Below are 26,385 nucleotides of genomic sequence, written 5' to 3' on the forward strand. Positions count from 1 at the left end.
AACAACAACAAATAATTTGGTAGGAATAAATGTAAAGTCTTACAATTGGGTTCAAAAAATCAACTTCGCAAGTACAAAACGGTAGCTGGGTTATTCAGCTAGACTGCAATTCATCTGACAAAGGTCTGGGGTTTTTAGAGGCCTGTAAACTCAATATGAATCAACAGTGTATTGTGGTAGGAGGAAAATTAACATACTATAAGGCTGCAATAAGAAAAGCATAGCAACCAGGAGTAGGAAAGTGATCAGTCAGTCAACAAGCATTTATTAGGTCCTTACTATATGCCAGGCACTGTGGTAAGTGGTAGGAATGCAATTATAACCAAAAAGAAATACAGTCCCTACCCTCAAGAAGCTTACAGTCTAATGGGGAAGACAACACACAAAAGGGGGCTGAAAAGGGGAGTAGGGTAGGGCAGAGTGTACTGGGCAGACTAAAGGTCATTAAGTGAAATACAAAGATCTATGGGTTCTTTCCCATTGCAATTAAGCAGTTACTGTCTCAGCATAATCACTAAAAATTAGAGATAAGAAAACAACAATTCACAAAGTTCTTTCCCTACCACACTTTTGCAGGGGTGCAAGTGTCATCACTGCCCTTTGATGAGTGAAAAGCAGAGGGCTCAGAGAGATAGATCATCTCCCTGTCCACAGTTAGAAAACCAGTAAGGGTCAGAGCTGGGATGCAAACCCAGGACTCCAGTCCAATGTTCTTCCTACTGCACTTCGATGCATTGATACCAACGTGGGATCCAGATCCCTAGAAGCAATGGTTCTACCAACTCTGCACTGGTCAGGTCACATTTATTAAATGGTATTCTATTCTGGGCCACATATTTTAAGAAGGACATAGACCAAGAAGACTCCAGAGGAGAGTGTCCAGGTTGGCAAGGATTCTAGAAAGCACTTAATATGAGAATTAGACGAGACTGAGTTTAAAGGTATTGGGCAGAGAGCCTATGCTAACTTCAAACACACAAAAAACTGTTATAAAGATGAGGAAGTGTACTTGTTCTATGCTATTGTAGAAGGCATATCACAGATTTAGAATGGGAAGGACCTCAAATCTCTTCTAGTTCAACTCCCTCCTTTCACTGATGGGGAAACTGAGGCATGTGGCAATTAAGTATCCAAGGTAACATGGGTAGTAAATGCCAGAGGTAGGATTTGAATCCAAGTCCTCTGAGTCCACAGCTAATGCTCTTTCCATTAAACCACTCGACCCGTCAAATATTATTAGGTCTATCTAGAGGGAGACAGATTGAACTTAACATGAAAAAGAACTGTGTAACAGACAAGTCCAACAATGAATGACAGTAATAATAAATACTCAATAAATACACTTAAATCGTATGTTAATATTTGCAAAGTGCTTCCCACTTGATCTTCACAACAGCCCTAGGAGGTAGATGCTATAATTAGCCCCATTTTACGGTTGGGGAACGAAACATAGAATGTAAGTGACTTGCCCAGGATCATACAGCTAAAAAGGGTCTGAGGCCAGATTCAAACTCAGATCATCTTGACTTCATGTCCAATATTCTACCCAGTAAGCTATCTAGCTGTTTTCTTGTGAGATAAGTTCTCTGTCACTGGAAGTGTTCAAATCGGGGTTGGATGATTGGTTACCTATTGGGTATATTATAGGGGAGAGTCCTGCAGGAGGTTGAAGTACATGACCTCTAAGGACCCTTCCCACCCTAAAGCTCCAGGGTCCTTTAAGTCAGAGATGTCAAATACTTGGCCTGTGGGCCATCCGCCTGAATCAGATTAAAATGTAAATGAGAAATATTTAACAAAATAAATAAAAATATAATAGAACATAGGTAATGTTAACATGTGGTTTTCTAAGTCGATAAATATGTAGGCAGCTAGGTGGCCAGTGTATAGAGCAGTGGAGTTGGAATCAGACACTTACTGCTGTGCAACCCTGGACATGTCACTTAACCCTGTTTGCCTCAGTTTCCTCATCTGTCAAATGAGCTGGAGAAGGAAATGGCAAACCACTCCAGTATCTTTGCCAAGAAAACACCAAAAATGGTCACAAAGAGTCAGATACAACTGAACAACAACTCAATATGCAACTGGTAAGGATACTTAGGTGTGGTGTAGTGGGCCCCATTTCTACTTTAAGTTTGACGCTACTGCTTTAAGTCATCCATCATCACCGAGCTTTTAAAAAGTCAAGAACAAAGGCACAGGATCTACCCTCCACCAATTCTACCTGTCCATGGGGTGCCCACAATCTCCTTGCTCCATTCACTCCATTTGCCATGATTAAACTCCTCCCGGGCTCGAATCTGCACCACATGACTCATGCCCATCAAGGCATCGCTGATAATGAATGAGTGTTGGTCCTTCCCCTGAAAGAGAAAGGCACAAAGACACAGGAGATGAATTAGCACACACACACACAAATGTACGTGCACACACACGTAAAAAGAGACGCAGTCACATGTGTGCATGCACATACATACAACGCGTGTACCCAACACATCTCCAGAACATACAAACACATAAATGCAAAGCATAAAATGTCTTTGACCACATATATCTATAACACTCCAACGTACACGTATACATGAGTATTGCCTTTATAGTTTTGTCTTTATAAGTTTTAACCATCAGTTAGTGAATGGGGCCAGCTTCTAACCAGCTCTACCAGCTCCAGCTTCGTACCTAAATCAGGCAGTTTTTTGGTGATAAATAACACATTTCAACAGCACTTTAAGCCTTCACAACATTTCTTTCCTTCTAACTCTGCCAGCGTCAGTTGGATGGCACAGTGGATAAAACACTGGGCCTGGAGTCAGGAAGACCTGATTTCAAATCGATCCTCAAACACTTACTAGCTGTGTGACCGTGGGCAAGTCACTTAACCCTGTTTGCCTCAGTTTCCTCATCTGTAAAATGAGCTGGAGAAGGAAATGGCAAACCACCCCCATAACTTTGCCAAGTAAATCCCAAATGGGTCACAAAGAATCAGACACAATGGAAACAACTGAACAACAGCCATCACCACCAAAGTCTATAAATATGAGTCCTTCCCAATATGATCCAGTCCTCCTCCTATGGCCCCCACTGGCCCTATCCTTTTAAGAAGTTGATTTGAGAGTATGCTGGACAATGTGCTGCCTCAGCAACAGTGGTTAGTTTTGGCCCTGCTGACATAACTTAGCAACTGTGTGACCCTGGGAAAGTCACTTGGGCACCTCCCTAGGATTTATCTCCTACTAAGTCACAGGCAGGTGATAATCTCTACCACTGGAGGAAACTCCAGTCACTGAGCACTCCCCCTCCACCCATCCACCGCCATATTTCAGAAATCATTGTTCCTTCACATATCTCCCTATGGAGGCTTATCTCTCTGAGGAGCTTTCTACCTGCCCCCTAAGTCATGAAGGGAGGAGGTAAAACTGAACTGACCCGGATGGTTGTGTAAGTCTTGGACTTTTCAACCCTATAACGGAGCTCAAACTGGAGTCGGTAGTAAATGGAGTTCCAGGAAGGTGGGTCTTTCCAGGTGACGTTGAGCCGATGGGGGCTTTTGTCCACGGCTGCGACTGTGATATTGGTTGGAGGATCTGGTTGAACTGGGGGTTGGGGGGCAATAGGGAGAAAGGAGAAGGAGAGAGAAATGAGAAGGGTGCCTGCTATAAGGGGCCAGCTTAGTGCTAAGAACAAACCTTCCCCATTCATTCATACCTTCATTTATTCAATCAATAAAAACGTAGCAGCCTCTGCTGATAGTTATCCTAACAGGATGTCTAGGCTGCTGAATGCCACTGGTACTCAGACCTCCTGTAAACAGACCTTATCCCTGACCCCCCAACCCGGTAGTGTGCATGTGAAGGCTCCCTGGGCTAGAGCAGTCTGTCAGATTTTCAGCATGAGCATTTATACCTCAGAAATCAGCAAAACATTACAAATTAGGGCTTGATTTCTGGTTTTGTGGGTCATCTAGACTTAAGAAAGTGATGGAAAAAAATAGGATACTGAACTTAAAAGTACGTCATGGGAATTTTTTTTTTCCTAGAGAGCTTGTTGTTAAAAATTTACTAGCACACCCCTATCCCAATCCTTACAAAATGGCTGGTCCACCACGAGGGTTTGACCGGCAGCCCCATCCTCACACACCCTCTGTCCCAGGCTTCTAAGACCTCTCCTAAGCAGATGGAGGAGGCAGCCTGGGGAAGGCTGAAGCATACTTACGGACTTCAAAGCCCTTGAATCGGCAGGCTTTGCTGGACTTCCTCACCACCCCGTTGGCAACACATAAGACAACCAAGTAGAGTGAGTCATCGTCTTCCGCAAGATTCAAGTGGCAAGAGAACTTCTGCGACCCCCGTAAGTAGTGACACGGCCTTTGGAAAGTCTCTTCTCTCTCTCTGCCAGAGACATAAGACCAAGACCCCCCAAAATTTCATTTTTAGCCTCCCTGTGGCACTGCATCTTTTGGACACAACCAAAAGCAAATAGAGGCAAGAACTGGACTGGAGAACTGATTTGGCGATTGATAACTGACCTTTCTACGGTGCTCTGAGGTTCACATAAGAAGCAGAACGGTATGATATATAAAGAGCCGATCTCAAAGCCAGGAAGCCCTGGATCCAAGTCCTGACTCCAACAGGCAAAGCCCTAGGCAACTCTCTGACTATAAGTTGCAAAGAAGGTGACAACCTGCATTGGTAGAGGGAATTTCTGGGAAAGCCAGTGATGTCAGAAGTGCAGCCCCTCTCTCCCAGGGTTTAAAGGCATTTCACCTACCATATCTCATTTTAGTCTCATGATGGCCCTGTGAGCTCCTTATTATAAACATTATTCCCATTTCACAGAGGAGGAAGTGGAAACTCAGAGAGAGTGATCCCTGGCTGTGTGGGTTTAGAAGTTTGTTGTTTTTCAGTTACGTCCCACTCTTTGTGACTCCATTTTGGGGTTTTCTTAGCAAAGATACTGGAGTAATTTGTCATTTCCATCTCCAGCTCATTTTATAGAGGAGGAAACTGAGGCAAACAGAGTTAAGTGACTTGCCCAGGGTCACACAGCTATTAAGTGTCTGAGACCAGATTTAAACTCAGGTCTCCCTGACTCTAGGCCCAGGACTCTATCCACTGCAATATCTTGTAGAGTACCATTTTAAATAATTAATCTTACTAAGGTCCAAGCACTAATGTTTTTATGTCACAGACTACAAGTGCTTTAAGCACTCTCTATATTCAGTACTCTAGGATAAAGCCCCAATTTCAGTTCAGAAGACCTGGTCTCCACTGCCATTTCTGGCCTTGGAATCTGTGAAATCTTGGGCAAGCCACCTTACCTCCGTGGGCCTCTGATTCCTCATCTGTAAAATGAATGGGGTGGACTCAAAGGCCTCTGAGGTCCCTTACAGTTACGATCCTAGGACTGTATGAGCAGAAAATGCATTTCAGTGTCTCTTTCACAGGTACCCCCCTGGAGAGTAAGGTGAAACTCAAGGGGAGGCAGGCCTAAGAGCCCATTCTCTCTCCCTCTTTCCTCTAGGAGCTCCCTCGGGTGATCATCCATTTACACTCTGGTGTGAATCAACCTGAGAGTCCAAGACAGAGTCTTGTAAAGGTTACCTTACCAGGAAATGCTGAAGCTCGAAGCAGAGCATTCTAGCGGAAATAATATACTGTGCATGTTCTGTCACACTATTTCCTACTATTTTCCACTGCAAGCAAACATACAAGATTTCAGCCACATCACACATTAAACAGGTTTTGGCATGCTTTGTAGCCAGTAATCTTATCACACTGTGCCTCTCTGTTGTTCACTTGAGTCTGATTCTCTATGACCCCATTTGGGGTTTTCTTGGCAAAGATACGGCAGTGGTTTGTCATTTCCTTCTCCAGCTCATTTTACAGATGAGGAAATTGAGGCAAACAGGGTTAAGTGACTTGGCCAGGGGTCATATAGCTAGTAAATGTCTGAGGCGCAATTTGGACTCAGGTCTTCCTGACTTCCAGGTCTGGCACTCTACCCTCTAGGTTTGACTCAGGTTGAACTCCAAGTTCTAAATAGCCCATTTTCAAATAAAGATTTAAAACACAGTATTAGTAAAATTGGGTAAGCCAGGAGATGTCTATATCCCTTTCTTGGAAGTGATTCTTAAAGTAATAATAACTTTGAATACTCTGTAGTGTTTTTCTCAATAGGGCAAGACCCATCTCTTCATTTACAGATTTTGGCACACAAATTTTAAAATAAACCCTTCTACCCTGTGCCTATAGACTGTCAAAAGGACCCCTGAGAGACTGCTGGTAGTCTCCAAACGTTGGTTTTAAGAATAACTCCTCTGGGGAAGCTCTCAGGGCAAGATTTGGCACTGGAGCCTAAAGAGGCTTTGAATTTGATATGTGTGTTTATCTTGTTTAGATTAGTTTGGAAAACATTTGGATTGAAGGAGCCTCAGCTGCAGGGCTGTCAGTTGCTAGACAAGATTGTGAAAGAGACCCAGTATATCTTTGGCACCTTCCACTTCCTCTTTTGGTATCTATCCCCTCTTCTCCCCCATTATTGTCCCCATCCCCATGTGCCCTGTGCCTTCATGGTACCTACCTACAAGAGTATCCAGAAAGTTCACTCTCTCTCTCTCTCTCACTCCCTCTTGTCCTCTTTCTCTCTCTCATCTCATTCAAGTCAAGTCAACAAACATTTAGTAGGCACCTACTATGTGCTAGGCATGGCTTGATATGTCATTCCTACCTGACTAATCTGCATTTTAACAGAACATCTCCCAAAGTTGTTGTGAGGACTAAATGGGGTAACATACATAAAGCATTTTGCAAACCTTAAAGCCTATGTAAATGCTAGCTCTAAGTAATAATTAATAATAGTAATAAGCCCAAGAAATGACTCAGGGATGGTAGAATTTCAGGCATAAAATCAGAATCTCGGTGTTAGAAGGCATCTCAGAGGTCATCTCATCTGTACTTTCTACAACACCTTTCTACAACACCTGCCGCAAATGGTCATCTAACCTGCCATGGAAGCTTTCTAACTGGCAGGAAGTTCCTCCTTAGTCTGAGCTAAATTTGGCCTCTGTGTATCTTCTATCAGTCACTCCTACTTCTGCCTTCTAACATTTGTCATCATCATGAGCCAGTGGGGAGAAGATATTTTTAGGGGCCTTCCTGGAGCTACTCAGATCATGCCATTCCTTGCCTTTGTACTTGCCTGTGGCTCAATCCAACAAATATATCCTTTATTTTCTCAGCACTCAGTGCCTCATGTATCATAACTTCTAAAGACCCTCTTCTCCCTTCCCCAAGAGGGCTTGATTTTAAAATGAAATCATTTCCCAAGACACTTACACCTGTCTCACTAACAAGACAGCCTTAGTCTGTGGGGATGGTTTCCTCTGAAGGCTCCATTCGCAATGAACACCGCTGATGAAACTCTTCCTACGGCACGAGCACACGGGCTCTTCAGGAGGCTCTGAAAAGGAAATCATAGCAGGCATGTAAAAATTGGGGGTGTTGTCACGGCAGCAGACAATAAAAGCTTTCTTCTATGGTATGAGAGGACCAGGCAGTCTAAAGAGAACAAATCTGAAAAACACTCCCCTTTATGCCCCACAGGGATTCCCATATCCCTGAGAGGGCAGACAAGTTGAGCAGTACATCATATTCTAACTACGACTTTGTAAAAATCTGAGGTTCCACAGGTCTCATTTCCCTCCTGGGAAGCAGGATTACAGATTTAGAGCTGGAACCAGATCTCAGAGGATATTTAGTTCAGATAAAGAAACTGAGTCAGAGAGAGGTTAAAGTGGTTCATACAGGTAGTAAAGGACAGAAATGGGATTTGAACCTGTGTCTACTCATTCCCAGTTGAGTACTCATCCTACCATACCTTACTACCTCTCAGGGAAAGGGGAGCAATAAAGATTAGTAATTGTGGATATTAAGTTCTATTTCATCAAACTCTAAGGCTAGGAGACCTCAGAGAACATCCAAACCTCCTTGAACATCCCTGACCTTGAACGTTAAGGAAAGGAATGTTGAACAGCTTAAGCCCCCTCGTCCTAAACGCCAAAGACGGGGAGTGTCCCACAAATTAGTAAGTAACAGGACTGGGCTTCACCACCAGCTCTAGACTCAGTCTGTCTTGACCGTTCTACACTACCTCTCCATAATCAATCTATCAGTCATAGGCTAGCTTTCGGCCCCACTGACCTTGAGGACGTTTCCTAGCCATGCCAAGACCCTTGTATTCCTCTCTTTCTAACTCCCTGTCATGTGTTGTCTTATTCCATTATGATGCAGACTCCTTGAGGGCAGGGACAGTCTTGCTTGCTGGTATTCGTATGCCCAGTGCCTGGCACATTGTGTTCAATCACTTCAGTCACGTCAGACTCTTCATGACCCTATTTGAGGTTTCCTTGGCAAAGGTACTGGAGTGGTTTGCTATTTCCTTCTCCAACTCATTTTACAGATGAGGGAACTGAGGCAAATAGAGCTAAGTGACTGGCCCAGGGTCACATAGCTAGTAAGTGTCTGAGGCTGGATTTGAACTGGGGAAAATGAGTCTTCCAGACTCCAGGTCCAAGACTCTAGCCACTGCGCCACCTAGCTGCCTGCCATATAGCAGGTGCTTAATAAATGCCGGCTCTATCTATTGGGCACCTAAGATGTTCTAGACACTGTGTTCGATGCCAGTCCTCTTCGGCACAGTTCTGAATATTTACCGTGCTAAACGATTCACTTCCACTCTGGGAGGAGTGGCTAAGACAGAATATTTCCAGAAGAGGGTCTCCCTTTCCTTTTGCCATTTCAAACATCTTCCAGTTCACTGAGATAAGCCATGACAGAGGGAAGCAGTATATTTCTAACATCAGTGGGGCCCAAACCACCTAACTCACCGTGAGTAGAGTTCTGAACTCTCTAGGTCCTGAGCTGCAAGATACCCAGCCTCACCATGAGCCAGAATATTCTCCAGTATCCTGTCACTTGCTGGCAAATATAATAAGCCTTTCCTGTAACTTCTTGGACCAAGTAAATAACAGTATATTAAAGGGATTTTTTTCAGACATGGCATGTAGAGTGTCCATTCAACACATATCTACTGTACATAGTGCTAGGCACTGAAGAAGATGGCAAGTTTAAATAAATAAAGGTTCCTGCCCTCATGGAGTATATAGTCTAGGAAGAGAATATAATAACACAAGCACAGATAAGTCCGAAATGCATTTTTTTGACCGCCACTCCTTCAATCTGCCCTCCCTTCTATTAGCCCGTCTCCCTCTCCTTTCCCTTTTCCCTTACTACTTCTTACCTCCCTTGAAATGCAATTTTACACAAGTGCATTAGAAAAGTGCCAAGTAAAATGCCCTATGTAAGGTCTAAGAAGGAAGGTGTCAGTGACGGAGGGAGGGTTCAGAGAAGGCTATCTGAAGGAGATGGCATTTCAGTCGGGCTTTAAAGACTAGGTCAAAGTTCGACAGGCAAAAAGGGGCAAAGATGATATCACAGGCATAAGGAGCAGTGTAATCAAAGAGATATATGTAGATATAGGTACATGAAGACATGTGGATATACATGTAGATATAGGTGCATGAAGCTATATGTGTTTGCCTTCAGGCATAATGGGACCTAATTGTTCAGTTTGGCCTGGCATTAGAAATTGTAGAAGCAGGTAGCACAAAATGAATCAGGAAAGCTGGGGGGAAGGGTGTGGCACTAGGTTGTGGAGGATGTTAAATGCCGAGGAAAAGAACCTGAATTAGACCAGCAGTCAGTAAGGCACCACCAAAGATTTTTGAGCAAAGGCATGTGATGTGACCAGATCTCTAAGGAAAGTTAGCCCAACAGCAGTGTGAAGGTCAAATCAGAGCAGAGGCCGCTAGGCCTATGAGGCAGTGGAGGATACATTGGAAGGACTTTCCAAAAGAATGCCAGCAAAGCAATGCTCTAGGAGGTATTACTCACCAACTACCAGCAGAGGCAGGGTCCTCACTGGCTGGCCGTCCAGGTAGCAGGTGTAGTTTCCTGAGTCATTATACTGCACTGACTTCAGCAATAGCTTTCCTCCCACCATTTCCCGTTGGCCAAGCTGTGGGCCTATGGGCTCACCCTCCAGTGTCCAGTGAATGGTGGCATTAGTCTCCAATTCCCCATCCAGGCAGGTCAGAGTGATGGGGGCACCAAGCACCTGGCTCAGCATATTACCTGGGATATCTGTGAAAGGGAGAAAACAGAACCATAGACTTTAGAACTTGGAGGGATCTTTGACATCTGGAGTCCAACCCCTTCATTCATTCAGCAAACATTTATTAAACCCTTCCTATGAGTGCTAAGTGCTGAGCATACAAAGACAAAATGTACCATCCCTACCCTCAAGAAACTTGCACTCTAATGCAGGCCTGCACAACCTGCAGTGGGCTGCATACAGCATGCCAAAGAGGATAACTCCACATTTTTCACAGGCTGCTCAAAATCCTCTGGCAGGCTATAGGTTGGGCAAGCCTGCTCTAATGGAAGGGAGGGGGACAACATTTACAAACATAAGTAAATTCTAAATATCTACAAAATAAATATGAAGTAATTTGGGGAGACACTAGCAATCATTGGTGAGGCCTGGTAGAGGCACTTGAGCTGAGTCTTGAAGGAAGCTAAATATTCTCAAAGGAAGATAAGAAAACTGAGGTAGGGAAACTGAGCTCTCCTATGTGTCAAGTGTCCCCATGGCTCCCCCTGGCAACTCAGGATGGACTCCAGCATCCTGCTATGTCCTCTCCTCTTGGCTCTAGTTTGCTCCCTTCCTCCCTCCTTCCCTTCCTTCCTTCCTTCCATTTTTCCTTCTTTCCTTTCCTCCTTCTTTTTCTTTATCTTTCTATCTTTGTCCATCTGTCTGTCCCCCACTCCATTCCATCTTTAGGTCAGCTAATATTATTATTCTATGGCACTGAGGCTGCCCCTAACTCCTGTTGACCAAAAGGTGCTGACTTTTCACGTCCTTGGACCTCAACCTGTACCTTGGCCTCGAGTCATGTGAAAAGATCTGTGTTTACTCTCAGCACAGGCCTGCCAGCATCTCCGCACAAAGCTCTGTCCCCTCGCAGCGCTGCCCTTGCCCGCCTTCAGAACTGGGGTGTCCAACAGCTTTGACACCAAGAAGCCAAAGGCTGTCTCAGAACAGGGAACATGCTCTCTAACTGACTCCGGGGTGGGGACCAGCAGTCCTGGAGGCTACCTCTGCATTCAGTGAGAGACAGAGCTGGGAGTATCAGAGAGTCTGCCCCCAGCTACCTCGCAGTCATATAGCTTTTTGGAGTCTCACTCCACTGCCAAACCTACTCTTAACAGTAGTAACTCACATTTTAATAGTGCATTAAGATGTTTTCTCTTTTTTTCTTTTTTCTTTTTAAACAATTTTTCTCAATTACAAATGTAAACAAACATTTTTAACATTTTTTAATTTTGAATTTCAAATTTTCTTCATCCTTCCTTCCCTACCTCTCCTCCCTCTTCCTTGAAAAGGCAAGCAATTTGATATAGCTTATACATGTGCTGTCATGCAGAATATTTTTCCACATTAGCCATGTTGCAAAAGAAAAGGCAGACTGAAAAAAACCACTCATTAAGGATTTTCAAAGGGGTGTCCACACAAATAGTTCTGCAAGAAACAATTCTTACCACTACCCCCCACCCATTTTACAGAGAAGAACACTGAGATGCAGAGAGGTGGAGGGACCTTCCCATGGTCACGCTGTTGGCAAGTATTAAACCCAGATCTCCCGCCTCCAGGTCTGGAGCTCTTTCCACAACGCCACTCTTCCTATCAGTTAAAAAAGCCTCGCAGAGAAGCCTTAGATTCTGGACATGAATTGACTGGGTGGGTCCAAGCAAACCTCTTAAATGTCCCTGCGCCTTCATCTCCCTCTCTGTTGGGAGGTTTGCCTCTCTGCAGCCTACTCCCTGTTTGACCTTGAGTAAGTCATTTTACTTCCCTGGGCCTCAGTTTCCTAATCTGTAAAATAAGGAGGTTGGATTAGATGATCTCAAGGGTCCCTTCCAAGTCTAGATCTGTGATCCCATGATGCTTTCCTCTTCGGGTTCCCTGGTGATAAACATGGGGATCACGCCTGGAAAAACCTTGGAAGGATCTGTCTTGCCCTGCTGCAGCTCCCTACAGACCCCCAGGCCTTACCACCTGCCCTGTTACTGAACCCCCAAGGTCGATCAGAACCTTCCAGCTTCCCTACAGCTGTGTGGTCTCCTCCTGTTAGAATGGGAGCTCCTTGAGAACAGGGATCCTTTCTTTCCTGTTTGTATCCCCAGCACTTGGTAAAGTGCTTTGCATGTGATACACACTCAATAAATACATTTTCTTTCAAACATCCATCGAGAAGCTCCGTAGCTTTTCCTTCTTCCTCCATGGGGAGGGAATAAGTATTTCTATAGGGCCTTACTATATGCCAGGCACTGAGCTGAGGGCTTTTTGCAAATATTATCTCATTTGATCCTAAAAAACCAACCCTGCAAGGTAGCTGTTATTATTATTTTCATTTGGCAGTTGAGGAAACTGGGGCAGAGGTTAAGTGACTTGCCCATAGTCACACAGCTAGTAAGTGTCTGAGGCCACATTTGAACTCAGGTCTTCCCTGACTCCAGGCCCAGTGTTCCATCCATTAAAGCACCAGCTGCCTTTACATGTGTTAGTTCAGAAGGTGACGGACCAGGAAACATGGGTAATCAAAATTCTCCAGTCCAAATAATGCTTGTGAATCCTTTGCCAGATCAGATTTGACCTTCTACATTAGCCACTCTCTCTAAACTACAACTCCATGGAGCCTACCTATTTCCTCTTCAGGACTATTTTCCTTCTCCTAGGCAGAGCAACTTAAAGATAGGATTTCTCAAGCCTGGTTGTCAGTGGATTGGAGCTCAGACTATGGATCTTGCCATCTGTCCATGTTTTCTCTGCTCCTTCACATCTTTTGCCCTGGCCTTCCCAGAGTCTGGCCCCTACAGAAAGGGAGGGGAAGTATGTGTCAATATTTGCCTAAGAGGCCAGGAGAATGCTCCAGCAAGCCTCCCTTCCTTACTCTTTCCAGCATACTCAGCATTGGTGGCCTGGCTCTGGAGATGCCGGTGACTTCTGTTTGCTTGTCCCCACAATCACCGCCTCCACCCTGTGCTTGGGAAGGGGGAGCCTGAAGGTGTGGAGAGCATTCATCTTTCTAAACTTATCCAGGCATTTGGGTGTGTAGAGGGAAGGAGACAGGGCTAGGAGGAGAATGAATAATTCTCTTCATTCTGACTATGAACAAATTAGTATCCAGAGCTGTTGAGTCAACAACTCCACCAGTTTGGAGCTGAATGGAGTCCCGCCTTCTTTGGAGGAGCAAAATGTTCAGACTCTCTTAGAGACAGCTTGTTTATATGCTCCCAGCACCCCTTCCCGAAAACCAGACTCCAGGACAAGTATTGCCATAGCTTTTCGGGTTTTTTCTCTCTGGGTCCAAATCCCAGCATGGCGACCTACTCCCTGTGTGGCCTTGGGCAAGTCCCTTTACCTGTCTTTGCCTCTGTTTCCTCTAAAATGAGGGGTTTGGACTTAGTAGCTTCTAAGATTCCTTCCAGTTCTTAAGTCTGTACCAGTTGCCATACTCTCTCATGCCCTGACTAGACCTTAAACTCCAGGAGGGTGAAGGCTCTTAACTAAACTTTGCCCCTCCCCCAGCACGGCACTCGAGAAATATTTGCTAAATTTTTAATTTTTAATTTTAATTTTTAAATTTAATTTAATCTAATTTAACTTAATTTTAATTTTTAATTTACTGAATCTCAAAGTTGGAAGGGACTCTAAGAATCATCTAATTGAATTCCTGTCATCACCCTCCACATCTGTGGCTTGGAGGGGGTGGGAAGATGGGGGTGCAGAGAGGGGCGGTGTCACATCCTCCTCCCTCTCTCTTTCATGCCAGGATTGGGTTAGGGCATGAGGAGATGGAACCTTTTGCATTGGGGTTCTGAGGGAACTTCCAACTCAAAGAGAATAAAGATAAGAAAGATAGTGTGCGTGTGCATGTGTGCAATGCATGATCATTGCGGGTCTGGGGGAGGGCTGAGATCAACAATCAAGAGACAGTCATTTCTCTGCATAGTGACAAAAGTCCTCCTTTTACCCGATGGAACCTTCTCTCCTTCCCTTATCAGCCTAATTGCTTACCAAGTGAGTAAAATCAGGCTTCTCAAATTATCATGCTGAATCTTTATATGTTGGCATGCTTTGTCCCTCCAGGAGAATGTAAACTCCTTCAGGGCAGAGGCTGGTTTTCTTCTCATGTTCTCAGGACCTCCTACAATTCTGTGCCTGAAGCAAGCACTCAGCAAACTCTCACTGGACTGGGCTGATAGGGACATATTCATTCTTAACCTGTTATTAGACATTGGTATCTCTTTCTGCCCATGTCAGTGTTGCCTGTCTTAGACTGCTGACTCCCAGAGGGCAGAGAACATGCTTGTTTAAACTCAAACTGCACATCACACGTCACGTCCAAGACAGGTACTTAATCAATGCCTTTTGAAACCATGGGAGTAACGGCAGGGCCACCTCACAATCTCTGACTCTAAGTAGGTTTGGCTGCGGCCCAGCTCTGACACATAACAATGACTGGATTCCTCAAAGCTCTCTAGGGAAGGACGGTTCCACCACCTCCCTGGGTTTTCCCTGGAGGAAAAAGGAAATCAGTGCTTTGCCCATGACTCTGAGGAACTCAGACAGAATCCCTGGAAATCAAGGCAAGAATACCCACTGCATTTTGTAGCCGAGGAGCTAGAATCCCAGCTCTCTAGTGGGGCAGGATTCACCAGAGCCAAGTTAGAAATGTCCCAAATTCTTTGAATTTTATGGTGATGGTCAAAGAACTGGAGTCAGCCCTGACCTTGCCCATTCCTGGTTTCTGGTTGTGGGTTTTTGGAATGACTGGGAAGAGGGGTGGAGGGAGAGCGGTGGGGGCGTGTGGGGCATGGAGGCAATCATCCTCCAGTCGTTTTTTTCTCTTCTCTCTCTTCGAGTAAACTTGTAAACGTCAAAATCAGAGAAAAACACGAACACACAAACACATATTTTCCAACTCTCTCACAGATTGCTTGTTCTCTGTGCCAGCAAAAACAAACTTCTGATTCCCAGTCCCATTTATGTAAGAGGCTAGCTGGGCCAAAGCAAGAGAATTAGCTCGTGGCTGCTAATCCCAGCAGCCTCTTGGTCCAGAGCAGGAGCTTAAAGGTCATGGGCTGGACCACCCCAAATGGCTTCAGAGCTTCCTGCAACCTCACCCTCCCATTCTCTCAGGTTGTATCAGGAGAGGATTTGGAAGGTGGTCAAAGAGGAGGCAAGGAAGAGTCTTGTTTCAGGAAGAGAACCTTTGATCAGAAAGGAGCTGGGTGCCAAGAACAGAAGCCTCCAGCAGCTAGAGGTAGGGAGGGGAAGGAAGCTTCAGATCCTGGACCTCAGACCTCACACGGCACTTTGTTGGCCCCTCTCTTATGCACTTATCTTGCATCAATTTGTATTATAATTATTCCTATATGTGCTAGGTGGCATAATGGTTAGAACATAGGACTCAGAGTCAGGAAGACCTGAGCTCAAATATTATCTCTGACACTTACCAGCTGTCTGAACCTTAGCAAGTCACTTAAGTTCTATTCATTTCAGTTTTCTCATCTGAGGATAACATTTATGCCGCTGGGGTCTTCGTAGAGTTAAACTGACATAATACAGGGTGTCCTCAAAGGCTTAGTACTGTTTTAATCTTTATTGTTGTCGTTCAATCATGTCTGACTCTTCCTGACCCCATTTGGGGTTTTCTTGTCAGAGATACTGGAGTGGTTTACCATTTGCTTCTCCAGTTCATTTTACAGATGAGGAAACTGAGGCAAACAGGGTTCAGTGACTTGCCCAGGGTCACATAGCTAGTAAGTGTCTGAGGCCGTGTTTGAACCCAAGAAGATGAGTCTCCCTGATTCCAGGTGTAGCACTCTATCCACTGTGCTACCTGGTTGTCCATTTTTTAAGCTAGAGAATCTTAAATCTGCACTAAGATTTTGGGGATACCTTGCATATATATAGAGTGTCACACACCTTAAACTAAAGAAGCTAGATGGTAAGCTCTGCACGGCCGGGATGATGTTGTATTTCACCTTTGTTCCCCCTGGGCCCCAGCACATTATTGTGTTCTTAATCAATAAATGGTAAATTTGCAGAATTAAATTTAGGCCTCCTCATCCAGCAGCCTGAGCAGAATCAGAGAACCACAGAACATAAAATGCAAAAGCCTAGACCAGAACTTTGATAGATCCTCATTTCACAGAAGAAGAAAGGCCAGACAGGTTCCCTAAGGATTTGCACAAGGTCATAGGAGCTGAAACCAGGACTCAGATTCCAAATACGATGCCTCTATGCCTAGCTATCTGTGAGACTGTGAAAGGAAGAGTTTGAATTTCATCTCGCAAGACCAGGTTAAGAGAGGGTGACACTCAGGGTGATTCTCTCCATCCCTCTTGCCCAGCCCTCGATTCTGGCCTCCTCATCTGCCCACCCCAGCTCTTTACTGTCCTCCTTCTCTTTAGATCTCCCCTTCACATTTCCTCTCCTCCTCCTCTTCTCCACACACCCCTCTAATCATTCCTACAGAAGCTGCGGGAAGCTCCCGAGGAACCCTGAGGTGTGAGGGGAGAGGGGAAGCAGATGACTCTGCTCTGCTCTGCCTCCCTTAAATCCAATCCACCAGCAAGTCGAGACATCCCCCTGGTGATGTCACTGGTCTGAGGGATGACAAGCAGCAACAAGGTTTTCCCAGGCCCGTGTTAGCTCTGCCATGCAGACCTCTGAGACTTATTGAGGAAATGAGTCTCCTTAACTTTTCTCATTTTGTTTCCTAAGGCACAGAACTGACTGGTCACTCCCTTGGTCAACAAGCTGTAATGGCTCCCCATTATCTCTACAGTAAGCTACAAATTCCTCTGTTTGGCACTTAAAAGTCCTCACCACCTGGCTCCAACTTACATTTCCAGATCTATGTCACACACACACACACACACACACACACACACACACACACACACACGCACTCACGCACGCACACACCCTCTTCATTAAACCCATTTCTTGCTACTTCTCACACAGTACATTCCATCTCCTACCTTAATTCCTTGTATAGGTTGTCCTTATGCCTAGAAGGCACCCCCTCCCCACCTCTACCCCTTATAATATTTGCTGTTATTGTTCGGTCATTTCAGTCACGTCTAACTCTTTGTGACCCCATTTGGGGTTTTCTTGACAAAGATACCTGAGTGGTTTGCCATTTCTCTTCTAGCTCGTTTTACAGATGAGGAAACTGAGACAAACAGAGTTAAGTGACTTGCCTTGGGGTCACACAGTAAGTGTCTGAGGCTGGATATGAACTCAGGAGGATGAGTCTTCCTGACTTCAGGGCTGGCACTCTATCCACTGAACCCTAAGGGAGCAGTTAGGTGGCTTAGTGGATAAAGCCTTGGGCCTAGAGTCAGAAAGATCCGGGTTCAAATCCGGCCTCAGACACTAGCTGTGTGACCCTGGGCAAGTCACTTCATTCCGTTTGCCTCAGTTTCCTCATCTGTAAAATGAGCTGAAAAAGGAAGTAGCAAACCACTCCAGTATCTTTGCCAAGAAAACCCCAAAAAGGGTCATGAGTCAGACACGACTGAAATGACTAAACAACACCTCCTTCAGGATGAGCTTACAATCTCTAGTTTCCTTCAAAGCTCACCTTGAGTGCCATCTTCTGCAGGAAGCTTCCCCCTTCTCCCCGACACCTCTGCTGCTAATGCCCCCCACATCTCTGAAATCATCTTGTATTGACTTTGCATATCTCTTCTTCCTGTTTCGTGAACTTATTTCTGCATATTGAATATAAGCTCCTTGGGGAAAGGGATGTATCCCTGTCACCTAGTACAATTTCCGACCTGTAAGAGGGACTCTTTAGAAATGCTGCTGACTGATCGATCGATCGATGAATTGATTCTACTCATTCCTTCTGAAAGATATTATAAATGTCAGTCTCTAGATTTCTCCTTTTCTTTCACTTCTCCCCATTTCCATTCCCAGCTACTGATGAAGAAGAATGCCCAGAATGGTGGATATAACATTATTCTGGTCAAGAAATAAACATTCAAGTTCAGGCTCAGCTACTAAATAGCCAAAGACCTCCTGCAAGTCATTTAACTTCTCTGGGACCCAGTATCCTCATCTGTAAAATGAGAAAGGTGGATTAGATGACATCTTAGGTTCCTAACCTTGGAGGCAGCTAGGTTGCTCAGTGGTTAGAGTGCTGGGTTTGGAGTCAAGAAGACCTGAGTTCAAAGCCAGCTGCAGACACTTACTAGCTGTGTGACCCTGGGTAAGTCTCTTAACCCCTGTTTGACTTAATCCATTCCAGCATCTTTGCCAAGAAAACTCCATGGACAGTGTTGGCATGCTATGGCCTATGGGGTTGCAAAGAGTTGAACATGAATGAACAGCAACCATGTTCCTAACAGGTTTATTGAATGTTCATTTGCTCATAGTAGGTACTTAATAAGTATTTGTCAAACGAACATGTGCTGTAGTAGGAACACATTCTGTAATGAAAAGGGCATTAGATTTAGAGTTCAAAGACTGATATTTTAATCCCAATGCTGCCATTTGCCAGTGGTATGACCTCAGGCAAGTTGTTGTTTCTCTCTGTGACTCAGTTTCCTCACCAGTAAAACAAGAGCATTGGACTAGATCATCTCTAAGGTCCTGTCCCCCTTTAAATCCTATAAGCAGAGAGCAAAGGATTCTTCCATGGATAAGAACCAAAAACCTAACTCTAAAACTGTGCCCTAACACCTTCCAAGAACCAGGTTCACATTTACCTAACTAAACCCCACTCAGATAATCAAATCCCTGCTCCAAGGCACACTGGCTGCTTCTCCACTAATCATACGTCTGCACCTTTGGAACATCCTCCAGTTTGTACATATAAATATTTATCTTGGCTCCATGGTGCTTGTTTTGTCTGTCCAATAAATTATAAACTCCTTAAAGATAGAGATAGTGGCTCCTTTAAGCTCGACCAAAGTCAATCCAGAGATAGTGATTCAGAGGCTTTGAGAGAGCCAGGTAATTCCAATTTACTTCTGATCATTCGAATTTTAAAAAATTCCAATTTAATGCCCAACCTCCCACTGTGAAAATGTTAGAGATTCAATATCAGGCACATTGGGACCAGATACAGGAACAGATAGTTTTCTAAATTAGGGGCAAGAGGGAGGAGAGGGACATGATTTCTGGTCCTTCCCAGTGTCCCAGGCAGCTGGAGAACAGCCTTTGAAGAGAAGCCAAGGGAGGGGCCTTGGGGAAGAGGCAGTAAGGTGTGTCCTCAGGAGACCTGAGTTTGAAATTTGGTTTAACATTTATGTGTGATAGCAGGCAAGTACTTTGGCACACAGAAGCTCAGAGCTGGAAGAAATCTGCGTCAAGCCTCTCCCCTCTCTAATTCATCCTCCATACCATTGCCAAACTGGTATTCCTAAAACATGGGTTTAAACTCTACCTAAACTGCTACCCTGCTCAAGAGTCTCCATTCACTCCCTCTTGTCACCAGGATAAAATACATGTTTGCCTATTCAGCATTTAAAGCCTTTACAGCCTGACTTCCAGCAACCTTCCCAGGATTGTTACATATTACTTGCCTTCACACATTCTATATTCCAGCTAAGCTGGACTATTTGCTGTTCCCTGTTCATGATATTCCATTTCCCATCTCTGTGACTTACCACAGACTGTCCTCCAGGACTAGAATGCACTCTCTCTTCACCTCCACTTTATAAAATCCTTAGTTTCCTTTAAAGCTTAACTCAAGTGGTATCTCCTGAAAGAGACCTGCCTTGACTCTCCCCCCCACTGTTGTTAGTACCCCCCCAAAAAAATTGGATCACTTATTTTGTAGATATTTTGCACTAATTTATTGATGTATGTGTTGTTTTCCTCAATAGAATATAAGCTCTTTGAGGGCAGGACTGTTTCCTTTTTGGGTTCCATCTGGTCTTTGTTTGAAGGCTTTCAGTGACATGGGATCACTACATTCTAAGGGAGGCCATTCCACTTTACAATAGCTCTCATTCTTAGAAAACTTTTGCTTACATGAAACCTCAGTTTTATTCTTTGCAAATTCCACCCATTATGTCTAGTTCTGCTCAAAAAAGGAGAGTAAAACAAGTCTATTATCTTTTCCATGTGAAAACCTTTTGAATACTTGGAGAAAATCTTCTCCAAATTAAAGATCTCTAATTCTTTCATCAATTCTCATATGGCATGATCTTAAAGCCCTTCACAATCCTGGTTGTCCTCCTCTGGTCTATTTCCAATTTACCAATACCTTTCCTCAAAGAACTCCAATCAACACAACAGCCAACCATGATTCCAGAGGATGTAATATGAAACATGCCACTGCCTCCTGATAGAGAAGTAAAGGATTCAGAGTACAGATTGAGGCACACATGTACATGTACATACATACATGTACAAATACACACATCATGTGTCATGATGAAACATGCCACCCTCTTCTTTACAGAGAGATGGTGGATTTAGTGCAGACTGAGATATATTTGGAGGGGATATCATTAATGAGGGAATTTGTTTTGCTTAGCTATGCGTATTTGTAACAGGAATTTTGTTTTTCTTTTTTTAAAGATAAAAATTTAAAAATATGGTTTAAAAATGCCTCTTGTCTTTATATCATGGTCATTTCTAAGAAAAGATTCTATATCCTCTCCAAAGTTTCCTTGTAACAGAGAGAAACAATTAAACAAAATGCCTGAAGCACTTACCATATGTGACATTGTACGCAATAATGTGACCTTACTTTCCCCCCACATCTGTGGTTTGAGAAAACAAAAATATTTCATCACCTGTTCTCTAAGACTATTAATGATTTTTTAGAGTCTGGCTCGAATTCAGTTTTCTTTCGGAGATCTTTTTATTTACTTTGTTGTAATTCATTGTGTATATTGTTCTTTTCAAATATACTTATTTTGTTTTGCATCAGTTCATACAAAATCTTCCCATGTTTCTCTTATCATTGTGCATTTCTTACCATACAATAATATTCCATTGCATTCATATGGCATGACCTGATTTGATTTCATCATGGTGTCTATTTATCTTCATTTTCTAGATATTCGCTAACCAAGTCTTTAAGAATATATTCTATAATTTTGCCAGGATCCCTATGTAGTTTACAGATTTTATCTTCTTTCCTTTATAGAAAACAAAGATATTGCCCTTTTCTAGTCCTGAGACATCTCTATGCCCTACAGTCTTTCAAAGATCCTTCACAGTGGTTCAGCAAACACATTTGCCAATTCTTTTAGTAATAATAATAATAACATATTGTTATTTATAATAACTATTATTATTTATATAATGCTTTAACATTTCAAAGTGCTTTACATGAATTCTCTTATATGATCTGCATAACAACGCTGTGAGGTAGGTGCTATTATGATCTACATCTCACAAATGAGGAAACTGAAACATATAGAGGTTAAATGACTTGCCCAGGGTCATACAGCTAATGCGTATCTGAGGCAGGATTGGAGCTCAGGTCTTTCTGTCTCCAAATTTAGCACTTTATCCCCTCTACCACATAACTGTCTGGGTCAGGTAACTTGAACTCATCAAAGGTGTCCAGGTCCCCTCTTTCTATCACCTTTCTTTTCTTGGCTCTCAGCTCCCTATCAGCCATTTTTTGTTTTGTCCTTCTCAGTACAAAGATTATTCTCCATTAGGAGAGAAAATTGTTTCATTGGTTGATTGTTGTCCATTGTCAAAGAGGACCAAAACAACATCACTGTGTTGGGGGTAAAGGTTGAATGTGTCTGATTCTGGCTGATCAGATCAATAGGAGCTCAAAGGCTCTACCACAGTTCAGGCGCAAATTGTCCAAGTGAACATTTGGAGTGGAGATGTTTCTAAATTTGTTCATCTCACATTTCTTTTGAGCTACTGCAGCAGAGAAAATAGAAAGAAAGTAAAGGACTGAAAAGTTTCATCATATCTTCCATTATCTTTATTCCCAGTAGTCCTGTTCCTTCTTTGCTCTTCCTCTCATCCCCAGCATAGCTAAAATACATATATATACACATATATATGTGCATGTGTGAATACATATGCACATGCATATATATTGGTCCTTAGCTTTCCTTGCCAGACTCTACTCATTCTGAGCATTTGTTTTCCAAATACTATTCTTATAGAACAGGAAAATAATAATACTCATACCACCCACCTCACAAGGTTATAAGCAAAGTCCTTTGTAAATTTCAATGTGCTTTGCAAATGGGAGGTTTTATAGGAAAGAGGGCCAAAGCAGGGAGGGTGGTAGAGCTTTGAGATAAAATGGAAAACACAGAGCTATTCAGATGGAGGCAGGAAAGCAGCTGAAAATGGAGAGCTCAAGAGAGCAGAAAACAGCTAAAAAAAAAATCATTCAGTCCAGAGCTTAAAGTTGGAACAGAGAACATGGAATGTCAAATCTGGAAAGGACTTCAGACATCACATAAGTCAACCATTTCATTTTACAGTTAAAGAAACTGAGGGGCAGCTAGGTGGTACAGTGAGTAGAGCACCGACCCTGGAGTCAGGAGGACCTGAGTTCAAATCCGGCCTCAGACACTTGACACACTTACTAGCTATGTGACCTTGGGCAAGTCACTTAACCCCAATTGCCTGGCCTTCCCCCCTGCAGAAAGAAAGAAAGAAACTGAGGCCCAGGAAGGTAATAGAGTCATGGGCTTGTAGACTTACAGATGGAAGGGAGCTTAGAGTCACCTCAGCCAACCCCATCATTTTAAAGATGAGGAATCTGAGGACTAGAGGGGTGGAGCCACCTGCCCAAGACCATAAAGTGGTTGAGCCAGGATTCAAACCCGAGGGCTGTGATTCCAAAGCTAGCATTCTTTCCTCAGGGGCACACTACAGGCAAGTGCCAAGATCACACAATTAGTTAGTGGCAAATCTGGAACTAAAAACCAAGTCTCTTGATGTCCATTCCAGGCCTGTATTTTCACTATATGCCCAAAACAGATGTTAGAATTTAAGGGGGAAATGAAAGAATCCCACTCTTCCAACCTTGACCATTGTGATAAACCCTGTTCCCCCCACTCTCAACACCAACCCTACCTAACCCTAACTGTCCTTCTTCCACTCACTCACTACTTGGAACTTTGGGGAGGTGATGGAAGAAGGAGTGGACACCATAGCCTGGAGCTCATACTTTACAGTTTACAGAGTGCTTTTCTCACAACCCTATAAGGTAGGAAATAGAGGCATTATTATGCCCATTTTACAGATGAGAAAATTAAGTTTCAAAGAGGTAAAGTGACTTACCCACAGTCATACAGCTAATGAACTAGAATTCATATCTTCTCACAGCAAGACTAATGTTAAGGGGGCGGGGAAGCAAAATTAAGGCTCTAAAAGAGCTAGAACCCTGTTTCCCTTTTTCCTCCTCTTTCCTCCCCTCCTATTATTTCTGCCCATACATACATTGAGGCATAGAATATTACAAACAGAAGTAGAAAGGGCAGGCCTAGACCTCAACAAAACTATAGTGAAGTCTGTCTTCAGAGCCATACTTTCCTCTTATACTCTCTCCCCTCCTCCTTGACCGAATTCTTTGTACCCCACTTCCTCATTCCCAATCAAAACTACCTCTCCACAAAGGAACTGATACATTTATTTAGACTTGGGGATTTTCCAAAATAACCACAAGGACACACCATTAGAGCTGTGAGGGACAGTACAATCTAAGAGCACCACCCCTGTTTTACAGCTATGAAAACCGAAGCCCAAAGAGAATTGATTGACTTGTGCAAATTTGGGAAGGGCCTGGGATCAGGGCTTCCATTTCCGAGTCCTCAGTTTTGTACTCATTCTCCTAGGAGGGCTGGTAAATTAAGAGAGGTTACTGGACATAGGAGATAGAGGGACGCTTTCAGAATCGGGACATCCTGGGTTTGAATCCTATATCAGAAACTTGAAAGCTGTGTAACCTCAGTTTCTCAAAGGGGGATAATAATAGCACCTCCCTCACAGGGTAATTTTAAGGATCAAATGAGATAATGCATTTAAATTACTTAGCAAACTTTAAAAAGCAATAGGGAAAAGTTGGGAGAGAGTGGGACAGTAGAGGATGGCATTAGTGAGACTAGGCAGAAGTTTTCTTTTCAAAAAATGTAAATGTCAGCCTCAGACACTTGACACGCTTACTAGCTGTGTGACCTTGGGCAAGTCACTTAACCCCAATTGCCCTACCTCCCCCCCTCCAAAAACTGTAAACGAGGGTTTCTGCACATGGTTTAGGGAAAACAGTGGGTACTTGCCTAAGGAGTACAGGGGTTACTTTAAACATAAGCTGATATGCATTTCCATTTGTGCTGGAATATTATGTTTCATTGTGTTATATCACATTGTATAATGTCGTATTGTTAAATTATGTTGTATGATACTGTCATATTGTATCATCAATACATTATACATATCATACATTATATTACATTGTTACAGTATATTATATTGTGTAACATTATATTATATTGTATTATAATTGTCATACTCTATCATATTATATCATATATTATGTTACAGCAGATTAGATGGTGAAGTGTCACACTATATTAAATTTTACTGTATTATATTATGTCATTATATCATATTATATTATATTACATTTATTATATCAGATTATATCACATATTATGATATAGAACATAATATTATACAGGTTGTCTCAAAAGTCTTAGTGCAGCTTGAGAACACAAGATTTGCAGTTCTGTCTAGCTCTTCATGACCTCGTTTGGGTTTTTCTTGGCAAAGACACTTGGAATGGCTTGCCATTTGACTTCAAGCCCAGCGCTCTACCTAGCTGCCCATCCTGTTAAAACAACACTATATTTAAAACTTGCCCTGTATAATCCCTATTGTAAGAGGAGGAGGTGAGCTATGAAGGGAATGAGGAAGAATAGAGGGGGGGCTGTGAAGAGATAAAAGGCACTTTTAGATATAAGGAAGGGAGAGGGGAAAGGGTATAACCATGGAAACTGAATAGAATAGCCAGGATGGGCTCATGGAGAGAGAAGGGGCAGTGCCAGGGGAAACAAACTCAACTGACAAGGTAAATGGGTGTGCATTCAGCACCATTTGGACCGGAAGTGATAAGGGGTGAGTTCCTCAGACCTCAAAAGGGGAAAATGCTGTATAGCTAGTAGCTCCCTGTGGTCCTGAAGGGTGGCCGCTGAGCAGGTAGGCTGTAAGAACTCATCCATAATAAAGTGTGGGGACCACTGCGCAATGGAGAGACCTCTGCATTTAGAATTAGAGGGTGTAGGTTCAAATCTCAGCTCTGCTCCTTACCGGCGGTGTAATCTTGGGCAAATCAGTTAGTTCCCCATGCCTCAGTTTCCTCGGCTGTAAAGGGGAGGGTGGATGAGATGACCTCTAAGGTTCTTTCCACTCTAAGAGCCTGTGATAAGTCCCACTGGTAATTTGGAGTCTGCTCAACATTTTCCTCCCGACGCCCTTAGTAAGAGTGCATTATGGGTATTATCCTTATTTCATAGTTGAGGAAACTAAGACCAAGAAAAGGAAGTTATCCAGAGTCATGCGAGTAATAATTAGCAAAGAGGGGACTCAAATTCACGTCTTCTCACTGCTACGGTGGAAGGATTTAGATTGAGAAGTAGGGCTTTGGAGGTCTCCCGATCCCTCAGTTGAGAAAGCTGAGGGTCAGGAAAGTAAAATGTCTCAGCCCAGGACACACGCGTAAGCCAGCCCAGGTCCTCAGCCTCCAAAATCAGTATTCTTGCCACCGTATCATTCCTCTTACTCTGCCCTTTCCACTAAGCCACACTGCCACCTCCAAGAGCCAGGATCTAGGACAGGAGTGGGGAACCTGTGGCCTTGATATGGTCCTTGATAGGGACTCTTTTGATTGAGTCCAAGTTTTACAGAACAAACCTTTTATTAAGGGGAATTGTTCTGTGAAGTTTAGATTCAGTCAAAGGGTCACACTCAAGGACCTAGAGTGCCACGTGTGGCCCCAAGGCCACAGATTTCCCACCCCTGATCTAAAAGAAAGGTCTGTGAACTAAGTGCCTTTAAGACCCCAGGATGGTGGGGAAGAAGCACTGGATTTGGAATCCAAGAACCCGGGTTCACAGAATCACAGAAATTTATCACCTGGCAGCCAACCATCTGGCGCTGAGCTGCCCTGCACTGTGCTAGGCTGATCTGAGGATCGCTGAAATCCCTGGGCCTGAATCTGAAGCTTTTCCAATTTGGTAGGACTGC

General features: G+C 43.6%; 1 protein-coding gene across 1 annotated transcript in view; it reads right to left on the reverse strand.

Annotated features, from left to right (window-relative positions):
* Positions 1-26,385, reverse strand: part of IL6R (interleukin 6 receptor) — a 59,233-nt gene that overhangs the window by 26,059 nt on the left and 6,789 nt on the right. Inside the window, exons 2-6 of the mRNA XM_036756216.1 lie at positions 9,951-10,199; positions 7,335-7,458; positions 4,213-4,388; positions 3,427-3,593; positions 2,225-2,363 (exon numbers count right to left, since the gene is read on the reverse strand). Of these exons, the coding sequence (XP_036612111.1) occupies positions 2,225-2,363; positions 3,427-3,593; positions 4,213-4,388; positions 7,335-7,458; positions 9,951-10,199 (855 nt within the window). The remainder of the gene's footprint in view (positions 1-2,224; positions 2,364-3,426; positions 3,594-4,212; positions 4,389-7,334; positions 7,459-9,950; positions 10,200-26,385) is intronic.

This window comes from Trichosurus vulpecula, chromosome 4 (assembly GCF_011100635.1).
Source record: "Trichosurus vulpecula isolate mTriVul1 chromosome 4, mTriVul1.pri, whole genome shotgun sequence".
In the NCBI taxonomy this organism is placed as follows: domain Eukaryota; kingdom Metazoa; phylum Chordata; class Mammalia; order Diprotodontia; family Phalangeridae; genus Trichosurus; species Trichosurus vulpecula.